Source organism: Limanda limanda, chromosome 12 (genome assembly GCF_963576545.1).
Source record: "Limanda limanda chromosome 12, fLimLim1.1, whole genome shotgun sequence".
Taxonomy (NCBI): Eukaryota; Metazoa; Chordata; class Actinopteri; order Pleuronectiformes; family Pleuronectidae; genus Limanda; species Limanda limanda.
The window spans coordinates 17503853-17523562 of NC_083647.1; the positions used below are offsets into that span (position 1 = coordinate 17503853).

The window sequence follows — 19710 nt, forward strand, 5'->3', positions numbered from 1 at the left end:
TGAATTCCGTCCATGTTGAGATTTACTTATTACGCAACACTATTTAAAGTAATTAAAATAACAATCACGACCAAATTTGATACTAATTGCTACCTACATATTAATTTGCTCTAGTAATGGAGAATGATACGTACAATCTTTTTCCTGCACTATTAGTATTTTTGGTTTGATACAAGTACTTGGTATTGATACTAATGATACAGTTTAGCAGACTCACTAACGTGGTTGTTCTGAGTGGTGTGTTTGCAGTGTGCTACATTTTCACATGTTTCCTCCCTCCAGTGAAATCAGGTCACGCTGATAGCTTTTCTCTGCTATTGGCCACATCAAGGCGAGCTGTGATGCTTCTGCATGGGTCTCAGCTCTTCTCCCTGTGAAGTGATTAACAGATAATTACATGCATGGGTTGCATAACACACGAGTAACACTCGGAGCATGAACTGAATCGGATTGTCATTTGATGAGGAGGAATATTTGAGAGGGTTTGTTTGACAGCTTGAATTATTAAAATTGTTAGAGGACGTTTTCTCTTCTTGTTTTTGTATCTCGAGAAAATGGCGGTGACCGTTTCTGGCCTGATTACAGCAGGTCAGTCACCGGCACGTCTTGGTTGCACAGGGAGTTTCACCGACTCTTCCCCAGCAGGATGTGTGTCCTGCTGCTTTGTTTATTAGCCTGACTGGATCAGTGGATTATCAGAGAAATGAGCTCCGTTGTCCCCACAGAGGTGTTTATGAGGCAGCCCACACAATCCACACAATATTGAGGAGGTTGGCAAAACAGATAAATGAGTGTAGAGTTACTGAGGCAGCTCACAGACTTTCAGAAGCAGCTTCTGTCTGGTGGCTGTGGATTCATGACTGGATTCTTGTTGGAACGTTTATCCAGCAGCAGCCTTTGTGTGGCCCTCTGTGGCGTCTGGGCAATTTAATTTATAAATACATTTTCAAGAAACCAGTTAATCCAAACTGATATGGTTCAACTGCTAATTCAACAGCCAGGGGAGGAAATATACCGTTTTTTAAGCTTTCAATAGATAAAGCAATTCCTCTTTGGATGTTTCGCCAGGCTGCAGGGAATTCAGTTGGATGTTTATCTCTGTTCTGAAGTGACCGCCAATTTCACATGCTGTTTTCACAGATACTTCATCTATCTCTGACCATGACTTCTTAGGTAAAACGCTACTTCTGTGTTTGGGCTTTGTGGGGCAGACGAATGTGCTACAACACTGACTTCAGAATCTTGACACATTTCCCAAAGCTGCAGTCTCACCACTGCTCTGGCGTCCGATTCAACTGTTGTAGAGTAAATCAAGTCAGCTCCAGCAGACGGTTTGTATCCTTCATCCTAGTTTTTATTGATACAACGCAAGATGATGCAGCTTTTCATAAAAACTTTTTGTTCCCTGCATGACTTCTTATGTTGACTTTCTTGCATCAAAACAAAGCCATGAATCTTTGACCGCTGGTTTAAAACAGCTGTAGTAGGAGGACACAGGACACAGAGCCACCAAACATTTCACCATGAAAAAGAGGAGACAAAGGCATAAAAATATTTAATTTACTCCAATCAAATAAGTTTCCTTCAAATGCACTACAGTAACTATATGTTTAAAATGGCAGACTTAATCCTTACTGTGTATAGGCTACTGTATCAGGCTGCACATTAGGAGCTTACTGAGAATAATACAAACAATAGCACTTTATCACATTATACGATTTCAATAAGCTGTTTAAGTCTTAATATTTAGGAAACTGATTGATCTACACAGCCAATCACACAATATAAGCATACACAGCTAATGAGTTCTCTCTAATACTGTAATGCACATAATCTGAATACCAAAATATGATACACAAGTCATACATTCACACAAAACATATGTATATCAGTTATCTTATACATATATTGGTACATTTATGAAATCTGACATCTAATTATAAAAGATACAAAGTTGAAATTGCATTTCAAGAACATAGAAATGACATAAACGTACAAAACTAATCGGAATGAAAATGTGGCACTTGAACGTCCTCTGCTACATTCGTGATACAGCCAGTGCTCTCGTCTTGCAGTGCTGCATCCATCAAAAAGTCACACACATAAGTGGTTTTTTTTAACAAGAAATCTTGTATATTATCTCACAGGAGAAAACTTTAATCCTGCAGAGCTCAAAGAAGTAATTTGATATATTCAGAGAAATACACTAAATTCATGTTTTATATGATTTAGATGAGAAGAGTCATACTACTGTTGGCTGTACATCAATAGTTATTGGTCTGATATTAGAGTGACATCAATGTTTTTAGCCTCTACTCTGTAAATATGCGATTTCCCCAAAATTTAAAAATATTCCTTCACATCTTTCAATTTCTTTATTTTCCCGATAAATCACAAAAACGCACAATGTGTATCATAAAATGCATTATCTTAAAATGTAATTGTTTTTTTAATACATACAAACTTTATTGACCATTAAGTAACTGTTTAAAATCAAGAAACTCATCTGATCGTTACATCAGGTACTATATTATCAAATGAATCTATTTAAATGGCATTAATTCACAAAAGTACACACAAAGACAATCCTAATTATTGGTCTCATGAGAAGTAATTCTACTTTAACCCTAAAAGCTTATGTTGGTGTAGAAATATATGTTTGAAGTCAGCAAATTCTTTCATCTAACATCTAAAAGTAGTTAAAAATGTGGCGCCAAGTTGTTCACCCTTATCATGTCTAAGCTTTGAAGTTATAGAGTGAAACTGACTCATCCGACCACGGAGTGACCTTTTCCTTATGAATCATACAGCACAAGTCATTATAAATGCAATAATATTGTACAACTGGTAATCACTGCCCTTACAGAGTGGACGAGCTCTGCTTGAAGTCTTTCAGAATGACAGAGGCGTACGTCACGTTCGGGGGGTCGCTCAAAATTGACTCGGATACCGGCGAATTTGGGAAGGGGCTCATCGGGGGAGCGAGGCAATCTCGGAATGGGGAGGGAGGCATCAGAGCAAGAGAATCCTCCATCGCTAATTTGATCTCCACCAGGTCCTCCTCGTCGTGAATGTGTGCGTTGTTGTACATGTAGCCGTGGAGAAGGCCAAAGTGCTCGTTCTCCGTCCCGTCCTCCTCCAGAGGGGAGTCGGGTTCCTCATCGAAGGGGTCCAGGTGCAGGGGCAGGACGGGCTCCCGCTGGATGAGGTGGGCCTGGTGGTACACAGGCATGCCGCCGCTCACCGCCTCAGGCATGCTTATCAAATCGTTGAGCTCCGGGACGTCAGTGGTGAATCTGCTCACCACCATTTCCTCCTGCGGGTGGGCCATGATGACATGTTGGGGGAAAATCTTGTTTTTCTGCAGATGCTCATGGGTATAGACCCCCACCTCCCCACCCACGTCTTTTATCAGCCCACAAGCAGGTATCTGCCCGTGGGCCATCATGGGGGGAGTGATGGGGGGGTTATATCCAATCAGGTCACTCTCCTCCTCCTCAGCCACATTGTAGAGAGTCTTAGTGCTGAGGTTGGAGAAATCCAGTGCTGTGTTTTGGTATGTGTTAGTTAAGGGTTTGATGACAGCCATCTGATTGGAACCTGCGTCCTGTCTCTTCACATGCACTGACAGTCTGTGCCACATGTGATCCCCTTTTGGAGGATGTCTTGCACCTGGTTCAGACCATGACACAGACTTTCCATTAGAACTATGAACAAAATAAAGATGGCTGTTACTTCACAGGAACCCAGAAGGTGGAGACAAAAAAAAACATAATTTCTGGTTCATGTAAAAAACACTACCCATAATGTACTTTTTTTTTAATATCATGTAATATCCCAGGGTATCTGCAGGTTTGAAAATATTGAATTTGCTTCCATTGGAATTGGCCTTGAATATTTTCTGTACTCCGCAATAGACATAAGTTAAATGTTTGTGTATCTGATTCTGCACTGCCAGAAAGTTCTAAAAAGATGATATAATTATTAATAATTACAGGCCATATTGACTGTTTTTTAATACATCTATACTTTTATATAGCATTATATTGAATATAATGCATTAAGAAAAAGTCTTGAATGGAATTCTGTGAACCTGCAGACACCCTTTAGTACTCTGTATTTGTGATTTCACTTATCATCCCTTAGCACACAGAGATGCTTGTTTTAATTTTACCAACAGGTTAAAGGTTAAGATGGCTGTGTGAATTGAGTACTGACCTATATCCGTCACACTTTACAACAGGTGATCCTATGAAAGTGAATACAGTAAGACGTCAGGTTCCCTTTGAGAGGGAATTACAGTAAAACCAGCATCCCTGAGGTGCCTCAGGAGCGAGACTCAGACTCAATTACTGAACCTACCTGCCGTTCCCAGGGTTCTTCTTCCTCTTGAACATGTTGAGCAGGCTGTTGCTCCGGCAGACAATCTTGCCGTCGCCAACGTGCATGCGCACGGCGTCAGAGGTGGTGAATGCGCTGCGCACGTTTCGCTCTGGTTTGGCAATGATGATGTACATCTTTGGTGAGAACATACAGCCCAAAGCTACAGTCACGCTGAGGCTCACGGAGAAGGAGGTTGTGATGATCTTGTAATTGCTCCCGAAGTAGATCGGCACAAACGCCAGCCAGATTATGCATGTGGTGTACATGGTGAAGGCAATGTATTTGGCTTCGTTGAAATTTGCAGGAACGTTGCGAGTCTTGAAGGCGTAATAGGTGCAGCTCAAGATGAGCAGGCCATTGTAGCCCAGAGGAGCGACGACCACGAAGTTGCTGGTGTTGCAGATGAGGAAGACTTCTCTGATGCTTGGGTAGGATTTGACTGGTTCCGGCGGCTCCATGACGATGAGGGTGACCTCCAAGGTGAGCTGGACACTGATCAGGATAGAGGCGATAACCACCTGAGCCCAAGCGCTCATGAACCTGGGCTTCCTGGTGCAGATCTTCTTCTTGCTGCCTGCCAGGATGCGGGCGATGCGGTTGGTTTTGGTCACCAGGGCAGAGTAGCACATGGCGGCGGAGAGTCCCACCAGAAGCCGCTGGAGGTAGCAGGAGGCCACGGTGGGGCGGGCGATGAGGGTGAACGGACACAGGTAGCCCAGGAAGATGCCTGCTAGGATGATGTAGCAGAGCTCCCGGCTGGAGGACTTGACCACGGGCGTGTCGCGGTACAAGACAAAGATAAAGGCAACAAACGACGTGACCAGGATGCCCAGGCAGGAGAGGACCACCTGGATGATGGACTCTGGATTGCTCCACTCCAGGTAGTGCAGGGGGATTGGTTCACAGCCTGAAAAGGGAGAAAAACACAAGAAGAAATAAACAAGTCACAATATACTAAAAGCAACTCGTAAAATATTCATATTTCTCGGGACAAGCCAGTTGGAAAGACTTTGGATTCTAAAAGTGCTAAATCAAATGTAACTTTGCACAGAAAGAATGAAAAGATTCTTAGGTCTCGTTGTGTGAAATCTTTCAAAATGAATCAAATAGATTTTAGCCTGTGAAAATGCGGTAAGTCTCGAAGTAGGTTTTTAGCTCAACTATAAATAAACTCCTTTCTACTGAGCCACGGCCAGGCTGGGCCGCAGCCACGGAGGGAAGGGGCCAATGCAGCAGGACAAAGAAAAAACGCTGCGTTTTTCATGGATCCAAATCAGATCTGTTTTCAGCTTCATGTTGAGAACACAGTTTTAAAATCTGATTGACTTAACATTAAACAGAAGAAGGATTATATATTTATTTTTAAAGTGCAGTAAATACTTGTCACCTTTGTGCTCCACATTTTTTTGATAGCCAAAGATTTTGTGGTTGCGCGGAGGCAGGATGGTCCTTATTAAAAACGTGTCTTTGAGCGGCACAGAGGGGCCTTTGAAAGTGGGCCAGAGGAGCGGTAAGTGAAGTGAGGCTGTTGTCGGGTGATACGGTGAAGATGATGAATGGCTCTCAGATGTCATGGGAAGGCAGTGAAACTAGGACAGGACAGGTTTATGAGAAAGTACTGCCAGAAGAATCTCAGCAGGACAAACTGTGCAGAATGCAGGTGGTGGGAGGAGGTGAGGAAAAGCTTAGAGGAACTTAACTTTTTTACACAGCCTTTAATTACTTTTTAAAATATCTCTCATCTCCGGGAGCATCAGGCTACAGGAACTCAGCCTGTGGCCACTAAAGTAATTTTGATGGGAAGGTATTTTGCAGAGCAGCAACATCTTCTCTTCTAATCAGGTGAGGTCTTTTGTCTTGGGTACGTTTTGCAGAGATTCAATTCTGGGGATTTAATGCAACAGTACATGTTTTGGGAATTACATCCCTGTTGTAAATGTTTTCACATTGTTGCTGTGAGTTGGATGAGAAGATTGAAACACAGTCGTTTCTCACATGAAGCTGCATGTCATATGTGAAGGAACCGATTAGCATAGCTTAGCATGAAGACTGGAAACAGGAAGAAACAGGTCCTCTCTACAGAGGCAGACATGTTTTTTTACAGTAGCCCAGACTGGACAAACTAAACATCTTTTGAGTTTTTATAACAACTCGAGGCTACCACAGGTTCCCTTTCATGTTTGGGAGGGGAAGGTGTGGTGAGGGGGGATTCAGCTGCAACATGCAACTTCACCAGTAGATGTCACTAAATTCTAAACGCTGAGCCTTTAAGAAATTGCTAATTGGCAGATTTAGTCAATTACCTACTTGATATAGCCTTCTATTTAACAGTGAGCTCTCAGCAAGGAAGCAAATAAGCATATTACCCAAAATCACAAAGTAACAAAAAAGCAGAGTAAAAGAGAAAGAACCCACCTTCCAGTTCTGGGTCAGGCCACCAGCCCAGCTCACAGGCCTTGCACGTGAACTCGTCCTGGACGATCTCATTGTCTTTGCAGGCCGTGCAAATCCAGCAGCAGCTCACCTCTCCCTTCCTGATCACCTGATCAGCAAAACAAACAAAGAAATGTCATGATACATTTTGTTTTTGTCATATCATTTAGATATAAAAATCTGGATAGAAAGATGCGTTACATTGAGATATATCCAGGTTTCACAACATTTTCAGCAGAGACCTGTTTTCAATAACTGTTTCACAATTCTTTATAATTCATACAGTTCTTTTTTTGTATGAAGCCATATAGTGAAATAATAGATTTTATTAACAGAATTTCTAACTAACATATTAATACAACAGTTTAATTTACAAATGACTGATTGGATCTGAATAATGGTTTTACTAACAGTAATTTTTACAGTAGTTCTAAACGAGCAACAACTATGCTTGGGTTGCCAAGTGATTGGATGTAAAAGTTATTCATATTCACACTTACAACATAGACCCGATGATTAAAGTATATTTAACTGCCTATTAACATGTATAACTACAGACTTTGATTGAGTAATTATCTGAGAATTCATTAATAGATGTCCATCATTTAAAACTAAATCCTTACCAAATATAAATGATTAACACCAGCCAACGTCATTTTACCTGACCTGGCAACCCAAATGTGCTTTACAGTATACATTCACAACATGTAGAGGTTGTATATTTGCCTTGATCTCTCCTTTGGAGCAGGGCTCACTGCAGACGGAGCGGACTATGTCGCTGAGGTTCATGTGGAGCATTTCATCATCAAGACTGAGAACGCCCTCGTGCCAGGAGCCAGTGTTTATGTAGTCGTAAACACCGGACTCCACGCGCTGGAAGTTCATAATCTCATACCTGAAGGTGAAAGGAGAACGAGGAGTTAGAGGAGAGCTCGAGACGCTGAATCAATTCTTCAAGGGGAAATAAGAGTTTTTTACTGCCACTTAGAAGAGAAAAGGAATATTTTATCAGCAGGGGGCCTGTCAGCGGGTTGATCGATAGTTCCTGGTGCTGATATTTCTGGCTTTCACCTCACTTGCTCTCTTGTTTGCAATAAAAACAAAGGAGCAAGTGAACTGGAATTTCAAGACAACCCATCCTCCAATTTCAGTTCCTCTCAGGTGAAAGACAATATTTGAAGAAAGGGACAAGATAAGAAGGCAAAGATAAAAAAGCCCTTTTTAACTGTTTAAATCACAAATAAGATATTCTATTTATCTCTGTGTGACATTTTTTAAGGTGTTTGATAAGAGGTAGTAGGAGTCCTAAAATTGCAGATTAGTGCCATTATTTTTGCACTGTTAAAATTTCCCTGATATGACTGATTGACAGGGTTTGCCATCCTGTACTTAAATAAATAATGGGAAAAAATGATGCAATTATACAGACTGACAAGAGTTTTACAGTTTTCTGAAATATAAATTCAGCATTATTTCCTCTTGAAAGCAAATTTGAGAAACACACTTTGGCACAATAATTTATATATTTAATTAATTTTCACCTGGTACCTAATAAATAGACAGGGTTTTATAGAGTTATATCAAATTTATGTAGTGACCCTGGACCTGAAGACACAAACCATTTACTATCTATAGAGATGATATGTTGAAAAGTTGTTATTGATGGTATTTTATTATTTTTCCATCAGTGAAGAACTGTAAGGATGCAAACTCTTATTTCCATCACTTACACAGGAGAGGTTGGAATTCATTTTTAAGGATATTACATTTAATCTGTGGTCACAGTGATTTGAGTGACAACACAAAACTTTTTTGTGGTAATTTTAAGAATTACTGCAGAGAACAAAAATATAAGTTTTACCTCCCAGGTGAGTCCCCGTTCTCGTCGAACCATATGTCCTCCCCAGAGACACCAGTGAAGGAAGTCTTGAGCAGAAAGTCCAGCAGGTGGCTGCCATCGACGGGCTTCATGTTATCGCACAGCCCCACGTGGCCGTAGCACAGGTGAGTGTGCATGTCATGCAGCCCGTGGGCCATGGCGTAGATGGCGTTGATGACAAAGCCCATCTTGCTGTCCTGAACGTAGTTGTCCTCCAGACTTTCGTAACCTGTCCACACACGAGGGAACAGTGAGGACTCATCCCCATCATATGCATCTCATTAACAGCCTTACAGGAGGGGATTCATTGCTGCAAGCAAGTAGCGTGTAAAGCGTTTCAAATCTAACTTTCAGGTGTTCTGTGTGTGTTGCATGACGTCACTTATTACAAAGGAGTGATAGGGTGCTCACATATCCAGTCTCATTACTCTCTGCCGGCAGCAAGCTACATGTCTTTTCCTCTGTGGGAGACGGATTCAATGGAACTGGACGTCTCAGGAAATGTTGTTACCATGGCAGGACTGTGCCTTTCTGCTTTCAGGACCAAGGGTTTCATTGGGATTGGTCTTGAAACCCTGTGCCGCTAAGATCCTGTCTCCTCAACCGGAAAAATCAACCTACCCTTCATTCTCATGAGTTTGGATCTCCTGTCGTCTCTGCATATTTTCTTTCTTCAAACAAACACGACGAGCGAATGAGTGAGAAATGATTTATACTCGGATGCAATCAGTGTGTTGTGCTCAAACACACCCTATCAGTTCAGTGTAATGAAAGCTAGAAGCAGGGTAAGCATTCTCTTTTAGTTTCTCGGCTCAGTGTTGTTACAAAGAGCTCCATCGTGCTTTCAGTCTGCTTTGTTTGTTTGGCAGCGCCTGGAGTTTAAGATGATTTTTTTTGAAAACTTCCCTTCTGAAAAGAGTCTTTTCCCAAAGTAGAGACGACTCTGTCAAATCAGCTCATGGCAGAGACGGAGAAAAACGAACCAATTAACGATTCTTCAAATATTACTTGGACTCAAGGATGAACCGATTACGATTTGGTGGTCAAAGTTTAAAGGTCAAGGTCACATTCGTGGCCAAACATGAATAAACTCATCATGCAATCATGAATTTAACACAGGCTTCTAATAAGAAACAATTAGTAAGTGATGACAAACCGCTGACCTTTTTTGACTTCACTGTGATAATACCACTTCGAGACGTTTATAAACACCTCAGGAACAGAAGGGGAGATCATGATCATATTTCTTGCAACTTCACTTGTTGGCAGAGACAAACAACCACAATTCTTGTTATTTACCTCTGCAAGGAGGATATTTTCCCATCTGCATTTGTATATCTGTTCTTTTAGAAGAGTTATGCAGAAACTATTGTGGAGGGGTGGTACATGACCCAAGGAAGAAGCTATTACATTTTGCAGCAGATCCTGATAAATGGGTAGATCCAAGAATTTTTCACTTTCTTTGATATGGCGATTGCCCTTCTACTGCCAGATTCGTCAAAGACAAGCTGTGCTCTATTCTCATCATGTTTTATTTGACATAGATCTATTTCTTTCCAATATTTTCTCACATATCAAAATAACAAATGTGCAGATTTTGCTGCCTTAGCGGAGATACGGTAGGAATTCTCTGTGTTCTGTCTACATTCATCATTTGTCCGTAACATTTTCACCTGATACAAGTAAAACAGAACTACCCCACTCAACATTTAGCTGTATCTGCTGGGAAACTGTCTGCAGTGCAAACAAACACGTTAACTGCAAAGTCCACTGGGTATAAGCAGCTGTTTGAGCGTCCGGCGGGAACTGCTGTCGATGACCTAGTTTAACGGCTCCTTGGCGTTTCTCTCGCCTCACTCTCCGAGCCGTGTGAGCCTCACTCACTATGATGCAATGATGTCATGATGTCAGCATGCAAGCAGAGGACCTACTGCTGCACGACGGACGGAGTCGGCTACGGGACAACTGAACGTCTCGGTGTGTCACATGAATTAAACTTTAATTTTCACTAATGCAAACTTCTTTACCGTGTCTGCGGCTACATGCAACTTAAGCGTGTTACCATCTCACTCAAATGTTATTGGGCTGTTTTATACTTCTGTCTCAAGGCCAGAAAGGGTGCGAGAGCACAAAGTGAGAGCAGATAAGAACCAATTGTTGGGCTGCTCTCACTGCAATGTCATCAAAAATAAATAAAACACATAAATAGAAACATCCCAATAGCTTCATATATTAGAGGTGGACTGAGATTAATCGTCATTTTAATTAATTGTGAATAAAAACACACCTTAATAATCACAACACAGGATTAAAAAGTATCTTAATACCAGTCGACCTCTATATATATATATATTGCTAAAGTGAGGAGCATTAAGGATCCATTCAGAGGAATTCACTCACCGTCCTGGAGTTCTACATCAAAATAAATAAATAAAAACATATATTATAGATAAAGAAACGATAGAACAGGACAGCAAACTGTAACTCTACCCACACTTACGAGACAAAAATAAATATTCTATCATCTGCCATTAAAATATGATGGTTGGGTAAAAGCTTGAGGTATGTGCACAATAAAGGGGAGATGCTCTATTCCCTGTAGAAATATAAATAAAAGGTGTAAATGCTGCAAAGGTAAGAAGATTAAATCAGGTGCAAAAAGGAAAGAGGGTGCAATGGCAAAAAGAAAAATTCATAGAGTAATCTCGTGAGCTGTCAACTGTGGCGTACAATGTAGTTTTTTGCTGCATGCATAATTTTATATTTACGTTTATCAATACACTTAAAATAAAGTAATTTTTCCATCATGTTTTTGAAAAGAGAGGGGGATTATCCCCTTTTACTGCGAGATTGTAAACGTAAATATATACATTTGGACACTTATTTTTAAAACAAAAAAAATAAAATAAGTATGAGCAGTATGTGAAAAGATATTTTTGGAAACGTGCTTGTTGAGCATTGTTTCCTGAGACCAAGAATTTAAGCTGGTGCATTTACTTTGTTCCTTTGCAAGAGAAAAAAGGATTTAAGTTACCTAGATCCTCATCCTCTGTAAAGCCACGTGTCACAGAAATGAACAATATGAGAAAAGGGGTGTTATTGAAGTGACTCAGGGAGAATTCTACCCTCTGGCACGTCTCATTCATAATTAAAAGAGTGTGTTCCAGTTTACTGGGCCTTTTGGCATCGATGCTCCGAGCTTTGCACACATCACAGCAGTTCAAGGAGACACGCTGATGTGCACGGCAGCGTAAACTGTAAACCAGAAAAAGCTGCAGGAAGCATCGTAATCGCTCCACCAGTTGTTTAGCTACCTGAGCAGTTGCGTGCATAATTCATGTTCTCCTGCGGGTGTCCGGGGAGGCGGCACTGGAAGCGGTACTGCCAGAACTCGGGGAACCAGGGGTTGCGGGTGTTGGTGCTGAGCCGGAGCCGCAGGAAGTAGTCGTCGAAGGAGGAGACCTCGTCCGACTGCAGCTTCACGGTGATGCCGCCCACCGCCTCCTGCTCGTAGCCCTCCACCACCTCGATGCGGTCGGCCCAGCCGTCACTGCAGAGAGGAACACAACACAATTAGTGCTAAACAAGCCCCAGTTTATACATTCCCATGTATTATTCATAAATTTTAGTCAAAGCTGAATGTGTTTTTCTTTCAGGAAAATAATACCTAATGACCTTTTAAAAAACCACAGAATAGGCCATTAACAACACTTACTAAGATATTTCCCCATTCTGTTTACAACATTTTTCCATTTTACAACAGAGACGGTTTGTGACTCTTGGCTTCATATTGCTTTTGTGGAAGAAGTCCATATTTGAGTGAATAATAACTCTCACTTCTCTTTGCAGCTTCAGTTGACGTCTTCCCAGGTCACATCCTTCATTAATATCTATGATCTATAATGCTGTCATCCTATAGGCAATACTGTAAATCACCATGTGTCACTATATTCTACATATAACGTTTTAAGTTTAACTTATCTCTGTGTAATTTGAAATTATTTTATGTTCACTATGACTTGTGGGATTCACTACAGCATGGATTCTTTGTAACTTCTCGAAACTGAAGTATATTTTAAGGCATATTTTTACTACTCTATCTTTATCTATCTCTATCTCTATTCGTCACATTGCATATTTTCATAAGAAATTATGCAATTCTTAATTTTTCCATCCAAATGGTTAGAAGAGTCTTTAGGGGTTCTGGAAATAAGCCAACGACACTCTGAGATTTCAAAAACTGATGCATGTTTTAGTCAGTGACTCGCCTGTAATGTTGATACAGGGGAGATACAAAAAAACTGGGGTCTAGATGCTGAAGGATTACTTGCTTGTGTATGTCTGTAAAGCTTTGGTTTAAAAAGCTCTTTCCAATCAAATAGAACTTCAATACTTAAACAGACCTCTGAAAAGTAAAAAGTTATTGTAATACAAGAATACTTTATACTATAGATTTTAAACCTTATCCCAATTTTAACAGTTCTAAAAGCCACAATCTAATAGGAAGCGTTATTCCCTGCTGTTATTTTTGTTGCACCACATGCAGCCTGATAAACCAGGCTGAGGCTGAATCCTGCAGAAATATTCTCCCTTTTGTTTCCCTGACTTTGCTTCTCTCTCAGCCTCCTGCTGCCGGGCGTGGAGAGTTCACTGTTCTCGGGGGGAAAAAGAAAAGAAAAACGTCCGCAGACACAATCACAAGTCCTTCGAGAATTCACAGATCAGTTCTGTAGCAGACAATCTGCCCCAGAAAACAAATTTCCATCCATACAGACAAACACACAAACACACACACATACATTCCCGGGTGAGATTTTGTGACCACACTGGTCATGGTGTGTATTTATAGTTTTCATGCATCCATCCTTTGAAAGTCAATTCTGCAGTTAATCCTCTCTCAGAACATTGTGCAGAAAATACAACAGCTTTTTGTTTGAAGCTTCAGATTTTAATCACACAAAACAGCCCCCCCCCCTCCCCCTGTATTTGAGTTCCAAATGCTTCGTTAAAAAACAGTATTATGATTGAATCTGCATATTTGCAATACTGTGCTGGAGTTACTTCTATGAGTCAGATATGAAGGAGGAGTTGGAAGATGGAATCCTTAAATAACATTAATGAGGAGGACGTGGTACCGAGAGCAGCAAGCTCAAATGCAAGAACTAACCAAACATTTTTTACAGGTTCCCCTTTACCTAAAGAAGGAGGAAGATTGAAAGACAGATCTCAACTCAATGTCTCTGAACATCAAAAACCAAGTCAGGTATAACAGTGTTTTGTTAAACTTTGAGCTAAAATGAACCAGAGATGTCAAATCAGTTCCAAAATCCACCATCTAAAAACGTATTCATGTCATGTCCCGAAAGGACTTTGAGAAAAGTTCATGTGTCTCCCGGGTAAAAGAAAGCTCCGAACAAAGACCCAGAAAGACAAACTCATGATCCCAGAGGACGAAAACTGTCATGATCAGCTTTCAATCCCTTGATTTTTTTACCACTACTGACATATGTATTTTTGTATTATCTATATTTACCTATGCTAACGAGGTTTACACAGATATTGATGAACCCCTGAGGATGAAATATAAGACTTTTGATGATTCATAGTAATGTTTTTGCCTCACTAGTCAAAATTTGATGTCTCTAATATTAAGTTTTTTGATTAAATACCTTCAAAACCGATGAGATTCCCATGAGCCTCAGTTGTACTTTGATAACACAGATAGTTAGTTAATGTTGGCATTATATAACCCAATGAACAAAGATGGTAGATAACATTGCACCTACTTTATTTCCTGTTTAGGATTAAATATAGAGTATGAACAATCAGAATTTTAGCATCGTACGTTAACGTATTCATTTTGTGATTTGCTGTTTCAGAGGCTTTTCCACAGAGACACAGAAGAAACAAAACCCAAATCAGATGAATTCAAAGTTGCTGATTATTGCACGAGCTACGGTTCATCTGCAGGACAAAAATATCAGCGACCAGCCTTCACATTTGTGGTTTTTACAAAGCGACGCCAGCAGCACGTGTGGCTTGGCTCCCACTTCAAGAGACGACCTGACAACTGTTCTCCAGTGCGACAGTATCAACGGTACCTGGCCATCTGCTTCCCAGCATCACACTCCCCCCCGTCCAACGCTGCCAGCGCCAAAAAACCTGCAGCTCTGACGTCAACCAACGCACGTTCACAGCACAGACCCACAACACAGTTCCGATATCACACAACTACGGTCGTTTAATTTCGGCATTATCAGAGGATATTAATAAAAATCCTCACGCAGGGTTTTTTATTGAAATCAGAATAATGTTGAGGACATTTATGAGGCATCAGCCAAGTATTTGCAAAACTGGTATATTCTTTAATCGTTTCCAAGGCAACGGCAGCTTCACACGAGAGTTGAATCAAATGAAGTTGTCTGCTGTTTAACATGTGTGTGATCTGTGGTGTGAGAGCAGACTTTTCTTTCATCCTCCACACAGCGGAAGATGGATGGCTGATGACCAGCACCTCGGGCGTTTCGATTTGCCCATTACACAGGCCTGCATGTGTTCACTTACTGCATCGCTCTAAAAAAAACATTTTCCTTTTTCAGTAGTCTCCTTGACCCAGAAAAATGAACACACACACACAATCACACACACACACACACACACACACACACACACACACACACACACACACACACACACACACACACACACACACACTGTTTCTCTCTTTCTTACACACACACATAAACACACACCGCTCCACCAAACTCCGACCCTCCTCATCCACCGAGGAGATTTTAGCAGCAGTGCAAACTCAAGTGGAAGGAACAAGAGTTTAGACTTTGAAACGCCCTATTTAATTTCCCCCCCAAACCTGCATTTCATCATTCTTGGTTTCAGAGGCGGCCGTTTGACTCATCAGCCTCTGTGAATAAGGCCGCCACACATTAACGGACCGTTTCTCTAGTAAATTAACCATAGCGAGCTTTTCCCCCCAGTCTTGTTTCAGGTGTTCCAAACACTCTTAACAGGACTTGAGATGAGCTGAGACTACGGCGTGTCTGCTATAAGTGCTGATATGAGCTTTGATGTTCACTGCTTCCACATTCCCCAGCTTATGCTGGAGGTGCTGTCCCATATTAGCCCATCCTGCCTGTGATCTGACAGCGAGAGGGGAAGCTCGCTGCACGGATGCATTATTCATTACTGAGCCTGACTCAAAGCATCTTCTGCTTTCACAGGAACTCTACTCCCAGAAGAAGAAGAAAAGATATTCTGCTTCTATATGAACTTTGTGGAGACCTTCCTTCCTGAGTGTGGCTGCAGATTATAACAGAGAATTCAGCATCTGTGTTTTCCTCACAGAGCGATGGTGTTGTTTGTTTGGAAAAAATGTCCATGAATTGATAATTACATGTTTTTAATGTGTTTAAATTATTATCAATGTCAGTGTCACGGCCTTAATATGTTGAACTGAATTGGAAATCTATTTATTTGTATTCATTCGTTTTTTGCCATTTATGTTGTGAAGCACTTTCTAACCTTGTTTGGATAAGTGCTATACAAATAAGTTATTTTGATATAATAATAATAATTATTATTATTTATACTTTATCCTGATTTGTTTATGACCCTGCAGGCCTGTGTAGCCAAAAAAAGATTATTGTTATTGTTTTCACCCCTTGTCTGTGTGTGTATGTGTGTGTGTGTGTGTGTGTGTGTGTGTGTGTGTGTGTGTGTGTGTGTGTGTGTGTGTGTGTGTGTGTGTGTGTGTGTGTGTGTGTGTGTGTGTGTGTGTGTGTGTGTGTGTGTGTGTGTCAGTTTGTGCATGTGCGTGTGTGTTTGTGTGTGAATTCATAAACACAAACATTTTGCACGGTATCACCACAAACAATAGAGCGAGACAGACAATCTAAACCTTATATTGCTACAAATAACTGAACAGTTACTAAAAGGACCTTGATGTAAGATTGTTCCATCTTTGTTATCGTCACAAAGTTAAGATTGCTTCCAAAGTCAAGAATGAACTTTTATACTGAACTCTAATGCCAACATGGAAGCAAAGTTTTTACAACAACAAACACCATCTTGTGATGCAGCTGAAAGCCACAGCTATGACGTGATTGTACTGATTTTTGTCTTTATCTTTTAACCTTTTTTTGTATTGCAACTTTCAATTATCCGGATAATTCATTTAAATTTTCTTTATAATCTTTCAAAAACCGACTGCTAAACTAAGAGAAAGCTTTCTTTTCGTTCAGTAAGTTTAAAAACGTGTGTACTTCTCCTCAAACAGAAAACAGAACAAACAAAACTAAATCCCCCCTGTGGGAAAACAATCTCTAACAAACCTTCCAATTAGGAGGAACTCTCCGGCTACTCCGAGCCGTCTCATGGCCATGAGCAGGCCTCGGACTGTCATGCCTTCACAGAAGCAGACAACCACTCGGGCCTTTGGCAGACGCTCCCGCAGTTTCCTCAGCAGCCTGTCGAAGTGCTTCTCGCCAGCGTTGCTGTAGATCTTGTCAGAATGGGCGATGCAGATGCCGTCCTGCGAGGCGAGCTCTTTGAACACTTCCATCCCACTCTCCCCGTAGTTACCTGAGAAAGACAAGAGGCGCTGTCAGGAGAGCTTCACTCACAGGAGGGAGGGAAAGATCAATGGATTTGGATTTAAAAGTTCACTCTGGATTTCAAATGTTTCTTTTTGTTCTTCTTCATTCTGTTAAAACTATCCAGGGAACGTTTTGCTGAGAACACACATCTGTCCCTTCAGCTTTAAACTGGTCTGTTATGTCCCCAGATTTCTTTTTATGGAAACACGAGGAGCACAACTGGAGCACACTGGGTGAAGGTGACCTCCACTGCGTTCACTGAGGACGAGAGAGGCACTTGTCATTTTTTAGGTTGCTTCTCCAGATGTCCATAGCCAGCAAGTATACAACATCACTGACAAAGCCAACAGACATCCTCTCTCTGCCCCTGAAACTTCTTTATAACAAGTTCAAATATACAGATTATAAACATGGTAAACAAAGAATGTCTGCCAGGTTTTGATTTGATTTGATCAGCTTGTCACAGACTCATATTCCCTCATTAAATACATTTTAAAAAATAGATTTGAGTATTTCAAGTATCACATCTGACTCATGTTGATGTGGGGGGTATATTAATTATCATAATATTTGCTTGAATGTATATATCCTTTGACATGATTATGTGTTTTCTGTGTGTCATCTGGATTTATCTGTTTTCATTACAAGATATGCAAAAAAAAAAATTCTATGAGATCCAAGGATGTGTGGGGGGTGAAATGGCGACTCATGGTGTAGCTGCAGAGTTTATCTTTTATGTTTTCTGGATTCATTGATTAACTGATGTAGAAAAGCTGTAAACAGATAATCAAACATCACAGAGAAAAACACTTTCTATTTCCCTCTCTGAAACTGTTCTCTGCTTAGTCTGATGTCACATGAATGAACCTCACGAAAACTGTCGTCAACCAGACAGTCTAACTAATGTTATACTCAACATAAACAACTGTAACTGATTTAATAAGTGCTGAGCTCAATATTGGAGATGATTCAGAGCCCCTGTCTCATGATGCAGCTTCTTTCTTGTGTCATCTTGTCTCCTGTTTGTCTAGGTATCTCAGAAAGAACAGAGAAATGTTGATTTCTTTACAGACAAAATATTCTGTTGAATACTGTGTCTTCAAGTCAATCTGTTCAAACAAGTAATGTCTTTTTTAGGCTCTGAACAGAGTTCATCAGGGTTACAGAGTCTGGACCTTAAGTTTACATCTGGAAGTGAACGTTTGGGGTTTGGACTCAGGGACGATCCAATGAAACAGGATATTACATCATGACAATCACTGTTCTCAAGTCATATTTTGGCCTCTGTTTCAGTTTTGATCATTTCTTTAGAGAAATCTCTTGTTTGCTATTCAAGTATGTGGACGTGCAATTCTGAAGTAATGAATGAGTCTTACCCTCTGTGTGCACTGCAGACACGTAGGTCCAGTTGTATCGTTTGATAATGTCCAGCAGGGCCCTGGCTTGAAGCGTGTCGGAAGGAACTACCCTGAGAAAGTACTTAAACAGAGTCTTGTCGCTGAGATCGATGCTAGTGGCAGAATAGGCGATCTGCGGGATGTTGAACAGCTGCAGGAGGTTTTGGACTTGAATCGCCACAGAGCTGGAGCCGGGCCCGATGACCCCTGCTATGGGCTTCTTAGTTGATGGCGGCTGACTGGACGGCACCCCCTCGATGCACCACTTGGAGCCATCCTTGACGTCCCGGATGGAGATGAGCGAGTCTCGTATGAACTCGATGCTCTGCTCCAGGGCCACGGAGGAGTGCCAGCAGGAGTCCCTGATCTCACAGCCCAGGGTGATGTTGGGCAACAGGTTCGGGTCCGAGTTAATCCGATCCAAGGCGTGGAACATGGCCTCCACTCTTTGGATACCGTACTGCTCGCGGACCTCCCCACATTTCCTATCTGCCACCCTCTCAGCCGACGGTTGGTGGTGGACAGAGAAGAGGGCGCCGATTATAATATCCCCGTCCATCCTGGCCACCAGGCGGGAGGCAGAGCTTGGCACCGCCGACCTCTCATACTTGCCCTTGGACAACACGACAGCCTCGAACAGTAAAACAAGCAAATACAAACTGGCACTCAGATAAATCATGCTGGACATTGTGCCACGGGAGCTGAATGTAGAATCATGTCCCCTTGATCATAACGGAGGTCCATCAATCCTCTTGTGGATGAGACGGCAATGACCTCAGCTGCTTCTTCTTCAGTGTCGTCATCCTGGATGTGAAAAGACACGGGGCTTTAATTCCTAAATTTCACTCATTTAAAATGACCTACAGGGATTCATTAATTGATCAATGAGTCTATCAACCACACAAAAAAAACACGAGTATCTTAATAATCAGCTGATCATTTCTAGAAAATTAATTCTCTCGTTCCAGATTCTCTTTTATGAAGATATTTTGTTATTCTTCGAGTG

The 19710-nt window shown here is 41.3% G+C and overlaps 1 protein-coding gene across 1 annotated transcript; it reads right to left on the reverse strand.

The window, feature by feature from the left end:
- Window positions 1-2860: 2860 nt before the first annotated feature.
- grm1b (glutamate receptor, metabotropic 1b) lies at window positions 2861-19446 on the reverse strand. Its single transcript, XM_061082980.1, has 8 exons — window positions 18684-19446; window positions 17044-17293; window positions 12010-12245; window positions 8678-8924; window positions 7543-7711; window positions 6799-6925; window positions 4363-5290; window positions 2861-3707 (listed from the first exon to the last, which is right to left on the reverse strand). The coding sequence occupies exons 1-8, from the start codon at window positions 19390-19392 to the stop codon at window positions 2861-2863; spliced, it is 3513 nt and encodes a 1170-aa protein (XP_060938963.1). The 5' UTR covers window positions 19393-19446.
- Between the last annotated feature and the right edge of the window lie 264 nt (window positions 19447-19710).

Coding starts and splice junctions, on each gene's coding strand:
- grm1b (XM_061082980.1), bottom strand. CDS start 19,392: ATGTCCAGCATGATTTATCTGAGTGCCAGTTTGTATTTGCTTGTTTTA. Junction 12,246..17,043: donor GAGTTCCTCCTAATTGGAAG/GTTTGTTAGAGA, acceptor TCCTCTCTGCAG/TGACGGCTGGGCCGACCGCA. Junction 7,712..8,677: donor AACGGGGACTCACCTGGGAG/GTAAAACTTATA, acceptor TTTCACCTTCAG/GTATGAGATTATGAACTTCC.